Genomic DNA, 18,934 nt, shown 5'->3' with positions numbered 1-18,934 from the left:
CTGACCCAATGCCCATTGTCTACATCCTGGGTTCTCAGGAGGGGTCCTGTTTCCCCCTCACCATCTGACACTGTTCCCTGCTCTCTTTCCTCTGAGCTCTGAGGCTGCGGAAGTGTGGCTTTTTATGGCACTAGGCACTCCAACTGAATCCAGTCCACTGATAACATGGGCCTCTCAGAGCAGTTCCTGCCCTGCGCAGGGCTCAGTCTGTTCTGGGGTTCAGTAGAGCCAGCCTTCCTCCCCTCACCAGTGTGGAAGCACTGAGGAGGGACTAGCTGACTCTTCCCAGCCGTGTTTCCACCCTTTCCTTCTACCTGTCTCCTTGCCTGGCTGGTTTCCAGGGGAGAGTTACCTGCCTGCCTAAGCCACCACCATGGGGAAGAGTCTGATTAAGATCCACACCAGAGTCCCCGTGCAGCTACGGCTAACTAACCACTGCCTTCGGCCCCTGAGCGTGCGTATCCTGAGGATGGGGCCCCGGCTCCAGGGCAGGATCCTGACCACTGTGCTCCCTGGCCCACTGGCAGCCACTTCAGGCCAAGGTGATCAAGGTAAAAAAAAAAAAAAAAAAGACAAATGTTGTGCTGTTTTGCTGTGTCATTTGTCCTAATCTCACCCAGAGCACACACCTCCATCCATCCTCAAAGCACACCTTGGATGATGGGGTGCAGTGAGGAGTGGTTTTTAGTGACACCTGGACTTCTGTACGGGACTAACCTAATGAGCCTTCAGTTAGGGAACAGAAGACTAACATTTATGGAGTAATTTCATCAGGCTCTTTACCAGGAATGTTTACATACCTATTATCTTGTTTACTGAGAGCACCAGTAACTCCCTCACGGTAATGGGCTTCTGGTGTCCTTCTGACCTGTTCTCTGTGGCATCACACCCTTTGCCTCTCTCCTTCCCCTGCAAGCTTAGGCCTTAATTATCGTCCAAGCCAAGCTTGCAGTGAAGAGGCTTCCGGCAGCTAAACTGGTCACCCTGTGGAAGGTCTGGCGATCAGAGTTGCCCTTGTGAGGAGACAGCTCTTTGAAAAGGGTGCGCAGCGTCTGGGGCAGCGGTTCCAGAGGAAGGGGGGAGGGGTGGGTGTCAAGGGAATGATTAGAGAAAAAGTCAAGCCAGTGACATGCTAGGGATCAAGGCTGAAGGTGTTTCTGTTTTACCAGGGGCATGCTTCCGAAAGGTGCAGGTTCAAGCACTAGCTGCATGTCTATTCAGAGCTTCTGCTCATTTTTAAATCAGTTTGGGGTTTTGTGCTGCTTTTTCTGTGTGTGTGTCTTACAGTCGACAGTAAAACACAATAGTAGGTACATGTGTAACATTTCCCAGTTTTCTGCATAACTCTTTGACCCCCACCTCGGTGGTCCCCCACCCTCATGTTCCAGGACCTGAACACCCCACATACACCCCACAGTGTTTTCCTTTGGTGCAGTACTGTGTTCTTATTTGTTAACACATTTTGCATATTAGCCTCTTATCCATACCATTTGTAAACGTTTTCTCCCAGTAGTGGCTGCCTTTCCTCTCCTCTCCTTCCCTTTTCTCTTCCCTGGTCCCTGTCCCCTCCCTTTCCGCCACAGCACTACTCAGCTGTGGTCTGACAGGACCGTGTATTAAACCTGGGGCCTCAGAGCCTTCGGCATGGAAGGCTCTTGCTTAACCATTGTGCTGTCTTGGGCGGCTGCCTTTTCATTTTGTTGGTGGTTTTCTTTGCTGTGCATACTTTTTAGGCTGAGATTCTACTTGTTTGTTTTTGCTGCTGTTCAATTTGCTTTTGGAGTCAGATCCAAAAACTCATTGAGTGTTATCTCCAAGGAATTTACTGCCTGTTTCCTTCCAGGAGTTTTATTGCTTTGGGTCTTACATCCAAGTCTTTAATCTATTATGAGTTAATTTGTCGTGTTTAAGATTTCATTGTTTTGGTCCAATTTCATTATTTTGCATGTGGCGATCCAGGTTTCCCAGTACTATTTATTGAAGAGACTTCTACTTCCCTATTGTGTATTCTTGGCTCCTTAGTCAAAAATTAATTGACCCTCTGTCTGCATAAATCATGTATTTGCTACTCTATCTGCCTAGACCATCATGTAAGTGGTAGCTTTATTTTATTTTATTTTTTACTTTTTCTCTTATTTTTTTTAACCAGAGCACTGCTCAGCTCTGGCTTATGGTGGTGTGGGGGATTGAACCTGGGTCTTTGGAGCCTCAGGAATCATTATGCTATCTACCCTTCGCCCTAGTGGTAACTTCTTTTACACTCTCTCTCTCTCATTCTCTCTTGCCGTAATAAGTGAATGTTCTCATTTTTCCCAAATAAAGATTAAAGTACCTGTAAATGGAGCCGAGTGGTGGCACACCAGGTTGAGTGCACGTTACAGTGCCCAAGGACCCTGGTTCGAGCCCCCGTCCCCACTGCAGGTGTCCGTCTCTCTCTCCCCTCTCCATTTCTATCTCTATCCAATAAATAAATAATTTTTTTTAAAAGTACCTGTAAAAAGGGAGTTGGGCGGAAGTGCAGCCGGTTAAGCGCAGGTGGCGCAGAGCACAAGGACTAGTGTAAGGATCCAGGGGAGTCGCTTCACAGGCGGTGAAGCAGGTCTGCGGGTGTCTTTCTCTCCCCGTCTCCCCTCCTCTCTCCTATCCAACAACATCATCAATAACTACAACAATAAAACAAGGGCAACAAAAGGGAAAATAAGTGCAAGATGATGACTTACCTGGCTAGTGCAGCTCTGTCAAGCCCGGTTCCCACTCCACTGGAGGGCGCTGTGACATCATTCTCTCTCTCCCACTTTCTAGCTGACAAAGTTATGTTGGAACAGTGAAGCTCAGATACAGCATGACCATATATCTGAGTATTTATTTCTGGGCTCTCTGTTCCCTTCCACGGATGTGTGTCTATTATTTCCTTTAAGATTCACTTACTTAGGATAGAGGAATGGGAGAGAGCCAGGTATTTTAGACCTCATGCTTGAGTTGAATTTTGTTTAAAAAAAAAAACAACAAAAAAATACCTTGATACTTATTGAACCTGGGACTTTGGAGCCTCAGGCATTGACAGTCTGTGCATAACCATTGTGATATCTACCCCGCCCTAAACTGAATATTTTATCCGCTGTGCCACCTCCCAAGTGGTGTGTGTGTGTGTGTGTGTTTTCTATACCAACATCATACTGTTCTGAATGCTAAAGCTTTGCAGCGTCTCTGCTTTATTTCTCAAGGTTACTTACATATAGATGATGGTGTGGGGGAATGAGATGAGCCTGGGACCGCAGGCCTGCAAGTCTTGCAGAACCATCATGCTAATGCCTTCCTTCACCCTCTTTCCACGGACATCTCATAGTTTTTGGTGTACAGGTCTTTTGCCACGTTGGTTAGATTTACTCCTACATGCTTTCATCACATCCTTGACACATCATGAAGTACTGCCGGTCATGAGGGCCCACGGAGGACCATCCTTTATAAGACTGTAGGGACCAGAAAAAGCCCAAACGAATGTTCTCTGCACTGGACAGCAGAGTATGCCATAGGAAGCAGGCCTCCTCATGCCCCTTTTGTCTTTCTTTCCAGGCCTAGAGTCTCTGCGGGACAGTGCCCACTCCACCCCAGTGCGTTCCTCCTCCCATGGGGATACCTTCCTGCCTCACGTGAGAAGCAGCCGGGCAGACAGCAATGAGCGAGTTGCTGTGATTGCGGACGAGGCCTACAGCCCTGCAGACAGCGTGCTGCCCACCCCTGTGGCTGAGCACAGCCTGGAGCTGATGCTACTTTCTCGGCAGATCAACGGGGCCACCTGCAGCATCGAGGAGGAGAAGGAGTCCGAGGCCAGCACCCCGACTGCTGCAGAGGTGGAGGCTCTTGGGGGACAGCTGAGGGCCCTCTGTCAGGGGCACGGCGGGCCAGAGGAGGAACAGGTGAATAAGTTTGTTTTAAGTGTCCTCCGTTTGCTCCTTGTGACCATGGGACTCCTCTTTGTTTTGCTCCTCCTCCTCATCATTCTTACCGAGTCTGACCTTGACATTGCCTTTTTCCGAGATATCCGCCAGACCCCTGAGTTTGAACAGTTCCACTATCAGTACTTTTGTCCCCTCAGGCGATGGTTTGCCTGCAAAATCCGCTCCGTTGTGAGCCTGCTCATTGACACCTGAGAAGGCATGACTCCTCCCCCCAAGTAGCCAGGTGGACCCAGGAGCCTGGCTACCCCTTCCCAGCAATGGGACCCATCACGGAACCATCGGCATATGTACCAAGCTCTCCTCTCATGACTCAGTCCACAGCCTAGGAGGGTCGTTCCCCAGAAGAAAGGGATAGGCACATGCCCTGTCTCCACACACTGGGAAAACTCATTTCCTTCAGAGGTTCTTCCAAGAAAGGCTCCGCGACTCTTTCTCATCCTTCCAAGTTGCAGGATAATTTTTGGTTTTGGAATCTTGATTTTTTTTCATAGATGTGTATTATTTTGGAAGTATCAAATAAAAATAATTTATTTTACTACTACTGAATATCGCAGTGTGTCACCTAGCAGGTGGGACACTGGGTGGAGACTAGGCAGCTGCTGTCGCTGCCTGCGGGAACATTTCCTGCCTGATCCCAGCAGGCAGGCTCATCACTGCAGCCTGGGGTGGGCGGTGGAGGCCGCCTAGGTTTTCCTGCCAGAGATCTTAAAGAAGTAAACATCTGTGTAGAGTGATTAAATGGAAAGTTGCTGCTTATGATGGTCTGAGTTGGATTTTCTTCTCTTTTTCCCTCCCTCAAATCTGAGCAGAGTGGGCATCAGAAGGGACCACGGCTACAGCAGCAGCAGCAGCAGGGGTGGGGTAAGTCTGTCCCCTTAGACTAGATCATAGCGGGCATCACCATGACTTCTGAGGAATGGATGGAGGCTTCTTTGATTTCTTTTTTTCTTTTTCTTTTTCTGAAGCACCTCTAGACTTTTATAGTGCTCCAGAGACTTTAGATTAATTCAGTGGTGTAAGAAGTAGGGCTATCAGGAATATTGGACAAACAGGTGTAGTTAACAGAAACCAGAGCTACGGTGCCCGAGAGACTATGAAAATTCAGAGAGCAGAACTTATTTTGTATACCTCACCACCCCTCCCAAAAGAGAGACTATTTCAATTTATATTTTAACAACAAAATGTTATTTTCTTATCAATTCATATTTTGTTTTTACTTTACGGATTAAGACAATAGCACCTGATGAACTAAATGATGCAAGAAAGAAACTGATGCTGAGAAGCAAAAGCTTCAGGAAAGAGAATTTCAAGATCAACCAACAGCCTTTGAAGGGACCAGGAAAAGAATCTCTTTAAATAGGATTTCTAAGAGAGGTCTACACAAGAAAGAAGGTGACCGCGGCAGAGACCAACACTTAGGTGTAGAAATACTGCCCCCTAGGGTTCCTCCGCATCAGGACGGAGAAATGAAAGGAGAGCACTTCCCAGCCTCACTGAGGAAAGCAAGCGGGACAAGGGCAAATGTGGGATCCATGGCCCAAGCTCTGTGATGCTTAACTAACTGCACCCAGAGCTTGTTTTCGTCTCAGGGAGAGGTTTCTAAGTCATCAGGGGCCTGAGGACTTATTGTATGAATGCCAGTGTGGAATGGAAGGAGTCACTTACAGATCTGCTCTCTCCTAGACGACAGAACCATGGTTATAATATTACAGCTGTGGAATAAATGGGGTTCCCTTTATGTGGTGTGGGGATAAGGAGCGCTGCATAATTTTAAGTGCTCTCTGATCTAGGCCAGGGGTTGGCAAACTTCTTCTGGCAAAGTGTCAGACCACAAATAGATTTTTTTTTTTTTGGTTTTGTGGGCAGATTTTTTTTTTTTTTTTTTTTTTGGTTTCGTGGGCCATTCTCTGTGGCAACTACTCAACTCTGCCACCATAGCACAAAAACAGCCATAGGTAACACATACTAAAGAGCACGGCTATATTTCAATAAGGCTTTCTTTACAAAAAAACAGGTAGTGAGCTGCATTTGGCCCACAATGCCGTCATTCACCAACTCTGATCTAGACAATAAATCTGCTCCTAACCAGTTACGTCGGTAGAGCAAGTGTCAGCTCTGCTTCCATCCTGACACACAGTAAAGATCTAGGGCCATTTCCCAGTGGAGACACAGGTTGCTCAGCTAACCAGCAGAGATGCCTGGTGCCAAGATCAAGCGCTGGAATGCTAGAACACAGCCAGCATCTAGAGATGGAAGGGGGCCCGTTTGATCATTTTTCATACCAGCAACAATTTGGGTAGAGCTGCAAATATGACAAGACAAGCTGTGTGTGTGTGTGGGGGGGGAGAGACCTAGAGCGATTAGGGGATCACTTTGAACCAATCAGTCACTGCCACTTGTCATCTCCACAGGAAAGGCTTTTAATTTAGCACAGGAATGAAGTGAAAACAGACATGGATAAAAAGGCTGTCGGGAAGGCTTGGTTTTTACCTGGATCTCTACTGTCTTATGCAACATAGCAGATAACCTATTAGTGTAGTGTTCCTACCTCAGTCTGTAGAATGCAGTGTTTCTATGCAGTGAGTGATAGCCTCAACTCTGACCTTTCATGTTCATCTAAAGAAAGATGCAGTATTTCATTTCCTGGTGTGTTTAGTTGTGTCTCGAGTTTTAATACAGTAGTTCATACCACTTCCACAGCTGGAGTTTGCTCTCTGAGTAGAAACTTTCAGGTGTGTTTTATCCAGAGCTCATCCCACAAGAATAGACAAAGGTTTCCTTCAATTTGTTTTTCAAATAGTGCTTGATAACAAATTTCCTTTGTCTGTGACTAGTTTTTTTTGTTTGTTTGTTTTTGGTATCTCCTCGTCATTAAAAATTTGAAGTTTTTTAACCTGGTTTTACTGTGTCCCACTGTTGTCTCCCATTTTTCTCTCAAAATTAGTTTGATCTAACTGTAGGAATAGCGATGGTCTTCATAGTTTCATCTATCTGAGGAAATAAAACTTACTAAAGAATAGTGTACTGCATCTTCAAGCAGTAGAGGGTAAACTACCTGCAAATGTGAATTTTCTTAGTTTCGTTTAAAAATATAGATGTTAACCTTTCGTGTGCCAAAAACTCTTAAGTTACATCTTCCTTCAAAACAATGTACTTTTTTCTACATATGCAGTATGTAGTTAGCATAAAATCATTGGTGCCATGAAAATTATTTTTAAACTTAAATAAATATTTAAATATCATAGAAGAGTGGATTCTTTTTTTTTTTTTTTTTAACTTACAGCCTGTCTCATTTTCTCCTCAGAGCTACCAACCAACACACTGATGAAAGAATAACTCCTAGACAAGATTCATTTTGCTGACATATCTGCCTTATCCTTGTTCATCTCAGAAAATAAATACCACTAGGAACCTAGAAGCTATAAATGTGAGACAGTTTTAGAAATGAACCATTTTTAGTGAAAACAAAAACAGTGGCTCCCCACCCCCCATGTTGTCTTAGAGCCCAAAGCAGAACCTAGAAGGTTTAGCTCCATGTGTTATTACTATTCAAACCCAGAAAAATAGTGGGAGAACAGAAAACACTTCCGGGGAGGGCACAGTAACAGACTTCATGTCATACAATGAATACATTCCCGCCACATTCTCCCATCGGAATATGGAACTGCAACTGAGCAGGCAACAGTCTTCTAAATTCGCTAAGCAAAAACAAAGGCCTTGGTTGACCATGCCGTCTTACCTAACTGACCTGTTCTCCCTGCCCTCCAACTCTCCATCCCAGGAGCTCATCTTCCCGAAACATCTACCAGGCTATGTCGCTCTCCTCCAGATTTTCAGAACTTTCTGTAAACCGGTACCCAGTGCCCTGTCCCCCCAATAAAAATTTTTATTACCACAGAGAAGTCTTTGCTTGGAGTGATCTGAAGAGTAAAAGCTACAAGAATCACTGCATGGGAGTGATTCCATGAGCCTGGACATCTTCAGGTGCCTGGTGAAGAGGCACCTGTACACACGTGTTTCTGCTCAGCGTCTCCTCAGCGAGCCCGCTACACCTGAATGCACTGCACTTGTGCCCTAACTCCCAAGTGGCTCTCCTGACATCCCAACAACTTGCTGACAGGGTAGGGTACAGTAACAGGCAAAAGATAATTTGGCATGGGGGAAGACAGCACAATGGTTATGTAAAAGAGACTCTTGTGCCTAAGGCTCCAAAGTCCCAGGTTCAATCCCCTGCACCACCATAAAAGCTAAGCAGTGCTCTGGTTAAGAAAAAAAAAAAGAATCTGTTCCCGGGTGTTCAAATGTTTAACTCCTCAATCAAGTAACTGGTGTTACTGTCCTCATGAAACAGCTCACTTGAGTAGTGCCTTGCCATCTGCACAACCCACATTCAGCCTGGCCCCCACCCCCCACTGAAGAAAGTTTCACTCTTTCTGTCCTAAAAAAAAATTTTAAAATCTCACCTCCTCATGTAAAAATCTAATCTTTATGGCTAAATTAACTTGGAAATAATACACTGGTCAGTCATCAACATGATACCAAAAAGGAAAAAAAAACAAAGCTTAAAGAAGGACTAAGAGTGAGTCGGGCAGTAGCACAGCAGGTGAAGCACATGTGGCGCAAAGTGCAAGCACCGGCTTAAGGATCCGGGTTTGAGCCTCCGGGGCTCCCCGCCTGCAGGGGAGTCGCTTCACAGGCGGTGAAGCAGGTCTGCAGGTGTCTGTCTTCCCTCCCCCTCTCTGTCTTCCCCTCCTCTCTCCATTTCTCTCTGTCCTAGCCAACAACGACGACAACAATAGTAACCACAACAATAAAAAACAAGGGCAACAAAAGGGAATAAATATTTTTTAACAGGGCAGCAAAAGGGAATAAATATTAAAAAAAAAAAAAGAAGAAGAAGTACTAAGAAAGGCGAGTTTAACAAATAAGACAGAAAGTGCATGTCTTCTCCTTGCTTGTGGGCTGTCTGAAAGGACTGAGATCTTTGCATGCACAGCTCTAAAGCTCCCTGCTTTCCTGGGGAATTCCCTTTGCAGTTGACTGCATGGAAAGGAATCCCCAAAGCCAGAAACTAATACAGAACTTAAGCAAAGCAAATCCCTCCCATCAACCTCTAAACATCTGTGGTCTCTTGTAGGCTAATCAAATATCTATCCACCCAAAGTAATAACTGTCTTCTTCCAGGATAAGGTACATTAAAACAAGGCCAGGGCAGGAGAAACAGCATAATGGTTATGCAAAAGAAACCCTGAAGTTCCAGGTTCAATCCCTGACACTACAGATGAGCGGGGGGGGGGGGGGGGGGGGTCACAAAGAAAATACAATGGAATTCAGGGTGAAGTACTTAAGAGATACCAGAAGGATTGACTTAAAAAAGGGAGGGGGGGGAGCTGGGTGGTGGCGCAGCAGGTTAAGTGCACGTGGTGCAAAGCGCAAGGACTAGCGGAAGGATCCCGGTTCGAGTCCCCAGCTCCCCACCTGCAGGGGAGTCGCTTCACAGGCGGTGAAGCAGGTCTGCAGGTGTCTATCTTTCTCCCTCTCTGCCTTCCCCTCCTCTCTCCATTTCTCTCTGTCCTATCCCACAACAACGACATCAATAATAACTACAACAATAAAACAAGAAGGGCAACAAAAGGGAATAAATAATAAAAATAAATACTTTTAAAAAAGGGGGGGGTAAAAAAGATTTATCCCAAAGGGAGAAAGCATAACATGTCTGTACCTTTCCCAACAGAGTGTAGTTTAAGAATGTCTTGAGGGGAGTCGGGTGGTGGCGCAAAGTGCAAGAACCAGTGTAAGGATCCCGGTTCGAGCCCCGGCTCCCCACCTGCAGGGGAGTCGCCTCACAGGCGGTGAAGCAGGTTTGCAGGTGTCTTTCTCTCCCCCTCTCTGTCTTCCCCTCCTCTCTCCATTTCTCTCTGTCCTATCCAACAACAATGATGTCGATAACAACAGTAATAACCACAACAATGTTAAAAAAAAAGGGCAACAAAAGGGAAATATTAAATATTAAAAAAAATGTCCTGAGGCTGAGTGTTTTCTTTATGTGCTTTCTAGATTTAAACAACCACTCTTTAAAGCTTGCCACTGAAAAGCCCTCTCACTTTCCTCCTTTCCTGCAATGCCTCAAGAAGACAGAACTCTAGTAACTGGAATTGGATAAAAACAGATTTACATGAAAATAGGCAACCAAGAGTCTGCTAACATTTAATGCAGAAGCCAGGCAGCTAGTGAGTATTCGAACCTTAAGTGATGGTACTGATTTGATAAGTAGTTTTCTTCTTTTTTTTTAAAATATTTTTTATTTTATTTATTCCCTTTTGTTGCCCTTGTTTTATTGTTGTAGTTATTATTGTTGTTGTCATTGTTGGATAGGACAGAGAGAAATGGAGAGAGGAGGGGAAGACAGAGAGGAGGAGAGAAAGACAGACACCTGCAGACCTGCTTCACCGCCTGTGAAGCGACTCCCCTTGCAGGTGGGGAGCCGGGGTTCGAACCGGGATCCTTATGCCGGTCCTTGTGCTTTGCACCACCTGCGCTTAACCCGCTGCACTACAGCCCGACTCCCTCTTCTTCTTTTTTTTAAGATTTTATTTATTTATGAGAAAGACAGGAGGGGAGAGAGAGAAAAAAAAACCAGACATCACTCTGGTACATGTGCTGCCAGGGACCGAACTCAGGACCTCATGCTTGAGAGTCCAATGCTTTATCCACTGTGCCACCTCCTGAACCACAACAAGTAGTTTTCAACATCTCAAAAAATAGAAAAATATTAAAAAGGTGGCTTTTTAAAAAAATTATTTTTATGTCTTTGATAGAGACAGCCAGAAATTGAGAGGAAGGGGGAGAGAGAGAGGGAGCGAGACACCTGCGACACTGCTTCACTACTTGGAAAGCTTACCCCCTTGCAGGTGGGACCCCGGGGCTTGAACCCAGATCTTTGTGGATTGTAACATATGCACTCAACCAGGTGAGACACCACATGGGCCCCCAAAAAGTTTTTTAAAGCCTCCAAAGCTAGCCACTCTCAAACCTGTGAAATTGACACTTAAAAAAGGAAAGGAGTGGGTTGGGGAGACAGCATGATGGTTATGCAAAGAGACTCTCATGCCTGAGGCTCCAAGGTCCCAGGTTCAATCCCAGCACCACCATAAATCTGAGCTGGGCAGTGCTCTGGTCTCTTTTTCCTCTCTCTGTATCTCTCATTAAAATAAATAAAATAAAATAAAAGGAGCTTAACAGCTTCATTTCAGCTGCATTAAGCACAACTGGGAGCCAGGAAGTGGCGCATCTGGTTAAGCTCACATATTACAGTTCGCAAGGGTCCGAGTTCAAGCCCCTGGTACCCACCTGCATAGGGAAAGCTTCACAAATGGTGAAGCAGTCCTGCATGTGTCTCTCTTTCTCTCTCCTGCACTATTTACCCCTCCCCTCATAATTTCTCTCTGTCTCTATTAAAAATAAAGATTTTTTAAAAATTAAAAAAAAACCCACAACCGAACAACCATCTGAGCTTAGTTTAACTTCGCATCTTATAAATCCCTATTTCCATCTCACATGTCAATCCCAAGATCTCCTAGTTTATAAATTCCTACACACCATTCATTCATAAACTAAGCCTCTGGGAGAGGAGGGGAGGTGAAAGGGTGGGGGTTGTGGGGCCAGGCGCATGGTGATGTTAAAGAACCCAAGTTGGTGGTGAGAGTGCTTTGAAGGCACCTGTCACAGGGAGATAATAAATGGTAGACAAGTGTCAACAACTGTAAGCCACTAACTCCATCCTGTAAAGTGGCCAAAAAAAAAAAAAAAAATTAACATAAACAAAATAAGCTAAGTCTCAAAACACTTAAATTTTAATTACAGAGAAGGAAATTGTTTAGAAAAAAAAAGATCTTTAAGGAAATGATACGTCACTTTATTTCTGTGATATACAATTATTAGAAGATAGTATTTCCTCATAGAATTCAAACATACTGCCAAAGCTCATTACAACAAAACTACAAAATCTCTTTAGTGGCCGTTTGGCAATGAGAACAATGAAAAAAAGTTTGATATCTAATGTCACACAGTAACAGTTACTGATTTAGTAACTCCCTTTCCACAATTAATCCAAATTGCCTTGTGGAAAAAAGAAAGAAAGAAAGAAATGCCCCAAACAGCTTTTTATAACGTTTTCCTAAAGTATCAATAGGACTGAAGATACTTAACAAGCTTTGACTCTCCTCTGGAGTTTAAAAATAAGCAATTGCAGCTAGGTGGCATCTTCCAAGGCAACAGCTTTCATTTGGAAAAGGTGGACCCACAGAAACAAGGAAATACATCAATACATCTCACACCAAATATACACATATGCCTAGTTCACATGTTTAGATAACAAAGTTTCACAAAACAATATTTAAATTCTAGTTTTTGTGTTTTGTTTTTTTGGTTTTTTTTTTTTTTAATCTTATACTATTTCTTTATTATTCCTTCTAAGATGCTGGTCTTGGCCACTAAATTACGTGCATGTGAAAGCTACAGCCCACGGCCTGGAGAACACTGGCTTGAGGGCAAGCTCACACTGAGCTTCAGGAGCCCTGTGCAGAGTCCTAGGAGCTCCCACCTCTGTCTCAGAGACACTCGGACAAAGGACAGGGATAAGGGGAAGGAAGAGAGACCAGGCAAGGCCAGCAAAAGGAACTGCTCAGCAATTAGCTTCGGGTGTTGTGTAAAAATTTATATTAAGGCAAAGGGGAAAAGGGTTGTTGGTTAAAAAGAAATTGAAAGTTTCAAAACTACTTAATTAAATAACCTTTTAGAACCACCTCCAGCATGTGAGCATAGAAATAAATATTCACTCCAACTATAAAATAAACCACAAATTTGTCACTATACAATCAAAAATCACAATTAGATCACACAAACTTTTAATACTGATCCCTCAGAGCTTTATAATTTAAGTTTGCAACTCTCCACACATACTGCCTGATTAAAAGTGCTAAAGGTATCACAAACTGCCCTCAAATTCCTTCCCTGTAGAAACATCCACTAAGTCCTCTCTCTTTCTAAAAATATATTCTGCTTGATAAAGCCATTTTATATTTGTCAAATAAAGCATATCAAGTAAAAAAATAATAAAAATTAAAAAACTAAGCTACATGGTTACCAGGTTCCTTAGAACTTATTACTTAGAAAAAACTAGTATTGCTAAACCAAAAACTCAACAGCTTTCTGACTTCATAAAAACATGCACCTTCCCACTGGAATTACCTCCGGCCAGAATATACCGAGTCGGGTGCATAGCGTTGATGGAACACACAGAGGCAAGGTAGTCTTCGCCAAAAAAAGAATGCACCTGCCTTCCTGTCTCGTGGAAGATCTCTACCCGTCGTGGATGGGCCATGCTGCCGACTATGGCACAATCTTCTTGTTTCGGGTCCCACACAGCTTGGAACCTGGTCAGCCACCGCCCGGTGATGGTATTGTGCCTAGTGAAAAGAACACTTTTTAGAAGGACAGCGTTAAATACCAAAATGACAAGTGGAAGGCGAAGGTGACATGGCTCCTGAATGCTCATTTTTTCTCTGCCAAATGATTTATTAGCAAACTACTGCATCGTCACTTAGCTAATCTCACCGGCATTACACGAAAAACTGAGGAAACAAGGTTTTGCTTTTGTTTTGTTTCCTGCCACCAGGGATGTTCCTGGGACTCCCTACCTGCATAACGGCACCATCACTTTTCTTTCTATCGGAAAAAAAAAAAAAGAGGAAACAGTAGAAAGGAAGAAAAAAAAAAAAGAGTAAAAAAAAAACACCTGAGGGCAGGGAGGTGGCTTAATAGTTATGCAAAACGACGTTCATGGCTGAGGTCCCTAGGTTCAAACCATAAGCCAGAGGTGAGCAGTGTTCTCCTAATAAAAGAGGGAGGGAGATAGCATAATGGTTATGAAGACTCTCAAGCCTGAGGCTCCAAAGTCCCTGGGTTCAATCCCCCACACCACAAGCCAGAGCTGAGCAGTGCTCTGGTGAAGAGAGAAAAGCAACGGGCAGCACTGCTCTCCACTCCCCCTGTACATGGAGACTGAGGGCTCAAGCCTGACTCCACGCACAGACCAGCCCCAAAACAACGTGTTCATAATTGAATCTCCAGAGCTGAGTATACTGGTTTGTGCTCAATGGATGGGGACTATGAAAAGAGCATCTTTTTATTCACTATTTCCTAGATCTACATGGAATCCTTTTTTTAGCTCACCAAAATAAAAGCCCTGTAAGAAATCTATACTCTAGGCGATAGGTATTTTCCTCTTCTTTATTTTATTATTATTTTGTATTTGACAGGCCAGAGAGAAATTAAGAGGGGAGAGGAGGGGTGGAGAATCGAGGGAGAGAAACAGGTGCCTGCAGCACTTTATTTTTGTTTTGCCTCCAGGGTTATTGCTGGGGCTCAGTGCCTGCACCATGAATCCACTGCTCCTGGAGGCTATTTTTTCCTTTTTGTTACCCTGGTTGTTTTTATCGTGGTTATTATTATCGTCGCTATTGATGACATTGTTGTTGGGTAGGAGAGAAATGGATAGAGGTGGGGAAGATAAACCTGCAGGTGGGGGGGGTGGGGGTGGGGGTGGGCTCGAACAGGGATTCTTACGCAGGTCCTTTGCCACATGCATTTAACCCGCTGCGCTACCGCCAGACCCCCTGCAGCAGTACTTTAACCCCTGCAGAGGACTTGAACCCAGATCTTTGAGCATGGTGATCTGTGTGCTTAATCAGGTGCACCACCACCTGGCCCCTAAGTTATTGCTTTTTTTTTTTTTTTTTAAGAATAAAGACTTTCTGTTTATTGTTTTTAAATCTTTAACATGTTTTAAATAGTTTATTATTTAAAAAGAAGCTCTGACTATGGTGAAACTGAGGGTTGAAAATAAACGACTGAAAGTCTCTTTAATTCACCATTCATTCTGCTCTCACCATAAGCTCTATTTTTTTTAAAAAAGCCCCCCCAAGCACAATCTTTTTTCAAATTTATTTATTTATTTTCCCTTTTGTTGCCCTTGTTGTTTTTTATTGTTGTTGTTATTGATGTCGTTGTTAGGATAGAGAGAAATGGAGAGAGGAGGGGAGACAGAGGGGAAGAGAAAGATAAGACACCTGCAGACCTGCTTCACCGCCTGTCAAGCGACTCTCCTGCAGGTGGGGAGCTGGGGGCTCGAACCAGGATACTTAGGCCAGTGCTTGCGCTTCATGCCACATGCACTTAACCTGCTGAGCTACCGCCCGACTCCCAAGTTTTAACTTTTAACTAGTGCTTTTTCTTTGTTTTCACTTCATCCAAGGACTAAACAGAAACTATACACACAGCTGCCTGCAAGCTGCCTCAGTAGATAAAAACTTTGGACTCTCAAACATAAAGTCCCAAATTCAGCCCCCAGTGAAGCTCTTGTTTTCTTTCTCATTCCTCTCATCTGTCTCAATAATAAGATATTAAAAAAGAAAAAAAATCTCTTTAAAAACATTCTACACACATAAACCAAATCTTGGAGTAGCCAGAGGTCCTGAGTTCCTCTTCCTTTCAGTAAGGAATAAATGACGGGGGGGGGGGGGGTTTAGTATATACGTTTGCATCTCTGCTTCTCTGTAGTCTTACTAGAGCTCTGCTTGTGTCTGGCTCACGGTGGTTCAGGGGAGGAACCTGGCAGCTTCATAGTCTCTTGGCAGAACCAGCATGCTGTGTCCCCAGCCCTGCTAGGTCTTCTGAAGACACTGTGAAGGAAGCCAGCTGCTTCCAGGGCCTGACCCACATTCAACGTCTGTGGGCTCAGGAGTCCTGGGGAGGCCCCAGGGTGTGGCAGTGTCTGGGAGCTGTTTCTCAGACCGGTGGGCTGAGCTCAGGTGGTGGGCCAGGCTCCAGGACCTGTTGCAGTTGGAACACACGGGAAGGGCCGATCCTTCCACCAGGTGCACAGGGCTTGGGGTGGTGCTCTTGGGGGCTGCGGAGGGGTGCTCACAATTAGGGAGCCTGGGAGAAGCTTGTGGTTCTTCCCACATCCACACCTGCCGAGCTGCCCCAGGCAGGAGTCCATCCCTGCCTGAGCGGGGCACACTGCAGCTGCCCCGGGGGCACCCCTCACCCCCATTCTGGGCAGAGAAAGCTCTCTCTGCGCCCTAAGGGGTGGGTGTGTGGGTTCCCTGCCTCTTGTCAGCTCCTGCTTGGATGAGACTCCTGTCCACCATCTTCACAGCATCTCTCCGGGGGTCTGAGGCTTCAGAGATGCCTCCCTCCCCTGCTGGCTCTTGTCTGTCACCACTTAGCTCAGGCTCCAGCTTCTGGGGGCTCTCCAGTTCTTGTTTTCTGAAACGACCCCTATCAGGATAACTTCCTGCTCCTGCTTTATTGCCCTGTCCCTGTCCTCCTTGAGTTTCTGCTGCTCTGGGGGTACTTGGAAGCCCATCTCCTGAGGTCCATGGATCAGGGAGGCCTGGGGACCCCTGGTCAAGTAGAATGGTCCACCCAGGCCGCTGGCGCACACTGGAGTCATCCCCACGGCCCCCACAGCCTGACTTCCCATGGGAAGCATCATTTTTGAATCATCCATAGTGATCTCCTCTAAGCTGGGTCGGTGTCCATATGGTAACAACAGTCTTGGGGCCTAACAGTCTCTTCCTGGCGTCTGCCTGGCTTCTACCTGTCCTCTCACTCTGCTCTTCTAACATGATCTGCTGCTTCCCATTTTTACATTCCACTGGTAACAAGCCCTGAAGTTTTTTTTTTTTATTCCATGCAATTTTAAAGTGCAATTTATACCTGCAGCTCAAAAAAAACCACTAGACAAATGAGACAATACCTGTGGATAAATGAAAATGAAAGCCCAGCATACCATGACATAAGGGAAAGCTACAGGACACTGAGTTTGGCAGTGATTTCTCTGAGCTATGACACAGTAGCACAGGCAACAAAAGCAGTTGACAGACAAATAGGACCACATCAGTTTTCAAAACTGTGAATCAAAGCAAATAATCATAGTCGCGAAAAGGCAACCTATAAATGGGAGAAAGTGCATCTGTAAGCACCTCTTAAAAATAAAAGTGAACCCATTCAAGAGTGGCCTACGGACATGAATAGGCCTTTCTTCAAAAATGACACACAACTGGCCAACAGGCATATTACAAAATGTTCAACATCACCAGCCATTTTAGAAAGGCAAATCGTAACCACAATGAGACAGCATCTCACACCCACTAGAATGAACAGAGGCAGGAAACAACTCACCCAGTAGGACAGCTTCCTTACCGTGGTCAGGGCCCTGAGTTTATTGCTAGCCCCACAGTTAAAAAGTAAAAATAAGGGAGTCGGGCTGTAGCGCAGCGGGTTAAGCGCAGGTGGCGCAAAGCACAAGGACCGGCATAAGGATCCCGGTTCGAACCCCGGCTCCCCACCTGCAGGGGAGTCGCTTCACAGGCGGTGAAGCAGGTCTGCAGGTGTCTATATCTTTCTCTCCTCCTCTCTGTCTTCCCCTCCTCTCTCCATTTCTCTCTGTCCTATCCAACAACGACAACAACAATAGTAACTACAACAATAAAACAACAAGGGCAACAAAAGGGAATAAATAAATAAAATAAATATATTTTTTTTAAAAAGTAAAAACAAGGGTGGGAGTAGATAGCATAATGGTTATGCAAAAAGACTCTCCTGTGTGAGGCTCCAGAGTCCCAGGTTCAATTCCCCTGCACCACCAAAAGCCAGAGCTGAGCAGTGCTCTGATAAAAAATTTTTAAAAAGGTAAAAATAAAAATAAAAGAACTGGGGGTCGGGCGGTGGCGCAGTGGGTTAAGCGCATGTGGCGCAAAGCGCAGGGACCTGCGTAAGGATCCCGGTTCGAGCCCCCGGCTCCCCACCTGCAGGGGAGTCGCTTCACAGGCGGTGAAGCAGGTCTGCAGGTGTCTATCTTTCTCTCCCCTTCTCTGTCTTCCCCTCCTCTCTCCATTTCTCTCTGTCCTATCCAACAAAGAATTGTGTCAACAAGGGCAATAATAATAACCACAACGAAGCTACAACAAGGGCAACAAAAGGGGGGGGGGAAATGGCCTCCAGGAGTGGTGGATTCATGGTACAGGCACCGAGCCCAGCAATAACCCTGAAGGAGGAAAAAAAAATAAAAATAAAAATAAATAAAAATAAAAGAAAATAAAAGAACTAAAAAGAATCATTAGTGAATATGCAGAGAAATTAGGATCCAGGTATATTGTTGGTAAGAATTTACATGGCACAGTCACTAACTACAGAGAAATGAAAAGTTCTGGGCCAGGTGGTAGTGCAGCTGGTTAAATGCATAAGTTGCAGTGTGCAAGGACCTGGGTTCAAGTCCCTGGTCCCCAACTGCAGGGGGGAAGCTTCACAAGTGGTAAAGCAAGGCTGCAGGTATCTCTCTGTCTCTCCCTCTCTATCTTCCCCTCCCCTCTCAATTTCTCTGTCTCTATCCAGTAATAAGTAATTTATAAAAAAATTAAATTATTAAAAAAAAATAATTCCTCGGGGGCCAGGCGGAGGTCCAGCAGGCGCATTGAAACGCACATGGCGTGAAGCGCAAGGATCGTTGCAAGGATCCCCGTTTGAGCCCTGAGCTCCCCACCTGCAGGGAGGCTGCTTTACAGGTGGTGAATCAGGTCTGCAGGTGTCTATCTTTCTCTCCTCCTCTCTGTCTTCCCCCTCTCCATTTCTCTCGGACCTATCCAACAACAGCAGCAATAACAAGGGCAACAAAAATGGAAAAAATGGCCTCCAGGAGCAGTGGATTCCTAGCGCAGGCATCGAGTCCCTGGAGGCAAAAGAAAAAAAACTTCCTCCAAAATTTTTAAAGTTACCCTGTAAGGGGCTGGGTGGCACACTTGGTTGAGCACACGTGTTACAGTGCACAAGGACACTGGTTCAACCCCCGGTCCCCACCTGCAGGGGGAAAGCTTCACGAGTGGTGAGGCAGGGCTGCGGGTGTCTGTCTC

General features: G+C 45.2%; 2 protein-coding genes across 8 annotated transcripts in view; one reads left to right on the top strand and one right to left on the bottom strand.

The window, feature by feature from the left end:
• The window catches only part of FRMD5 (FERM domain containing 5), a 353,107-nt gene extending 344,002 nt beyond the window's left edge, over positions 1-9,105 (top strand). For 3 of the 7 annotated variants that reach the window (XM_060174540.1, XM_060174541.1, XM_007534113.2), the window contains one exon: positions 3,574-6,852. In XM_060174540.1, coding sequence (XP_060030523.1) covers positions 3,574-4,151 — 578 coding nt within the window. In that variant the 3' untranslated portion in view covers positions 4,152-6,852. Of the gene's footprint in view, positions 1-3,573; positions 6,853-7,263 lie in introns of those variants that run through there. The other 4 variants (XM_060174543.1, XM_060174544.1, XM_060174542.1 and 1 more) reach the window with 4 other exon arrangements.
• A 3,260-nt stretch (positions 9,106-12,365) lies between these two features.
• Positions 12,366-18,934, bottom strand: part of WDR76 (WD repeat domain 76) — a 44,332-nt gene continuing 37,763 nt past the window's right edge. Inside the window, exon 13 of the mRNA XM_007534117.3 lies at positions 12,366-13,426. Coding sequence (XP_007534179.1) covers positions 13,159-13,426 — 268 coding nt within the window. The 3' untranslated portion in view covers positions 12,366-13,158. The remainder of the gene's footprint in view (positions 13,427-18,934) is intronic.

The sequence above is a fragment of the Erinaceus europaeus genome, chromosome 16, assembly GCF_950295315.1.
Source record: "Erinaceus europaeus chromosome 16, mEriEur2.1, whole genome shotgun sequence".
NCBI classification, from domain to species: Eukaryota; Metazoa; Chordata; class Mammalia; order Eulipotyphla; family Erinaceidae; genus Erinaceus; species Erinaceus europaeus.
The sequence above is the reverse complement of the archived record's forward strand: the minus strand, read 5'-3'. Positions and strand labels throughout refer to the sequence as shown.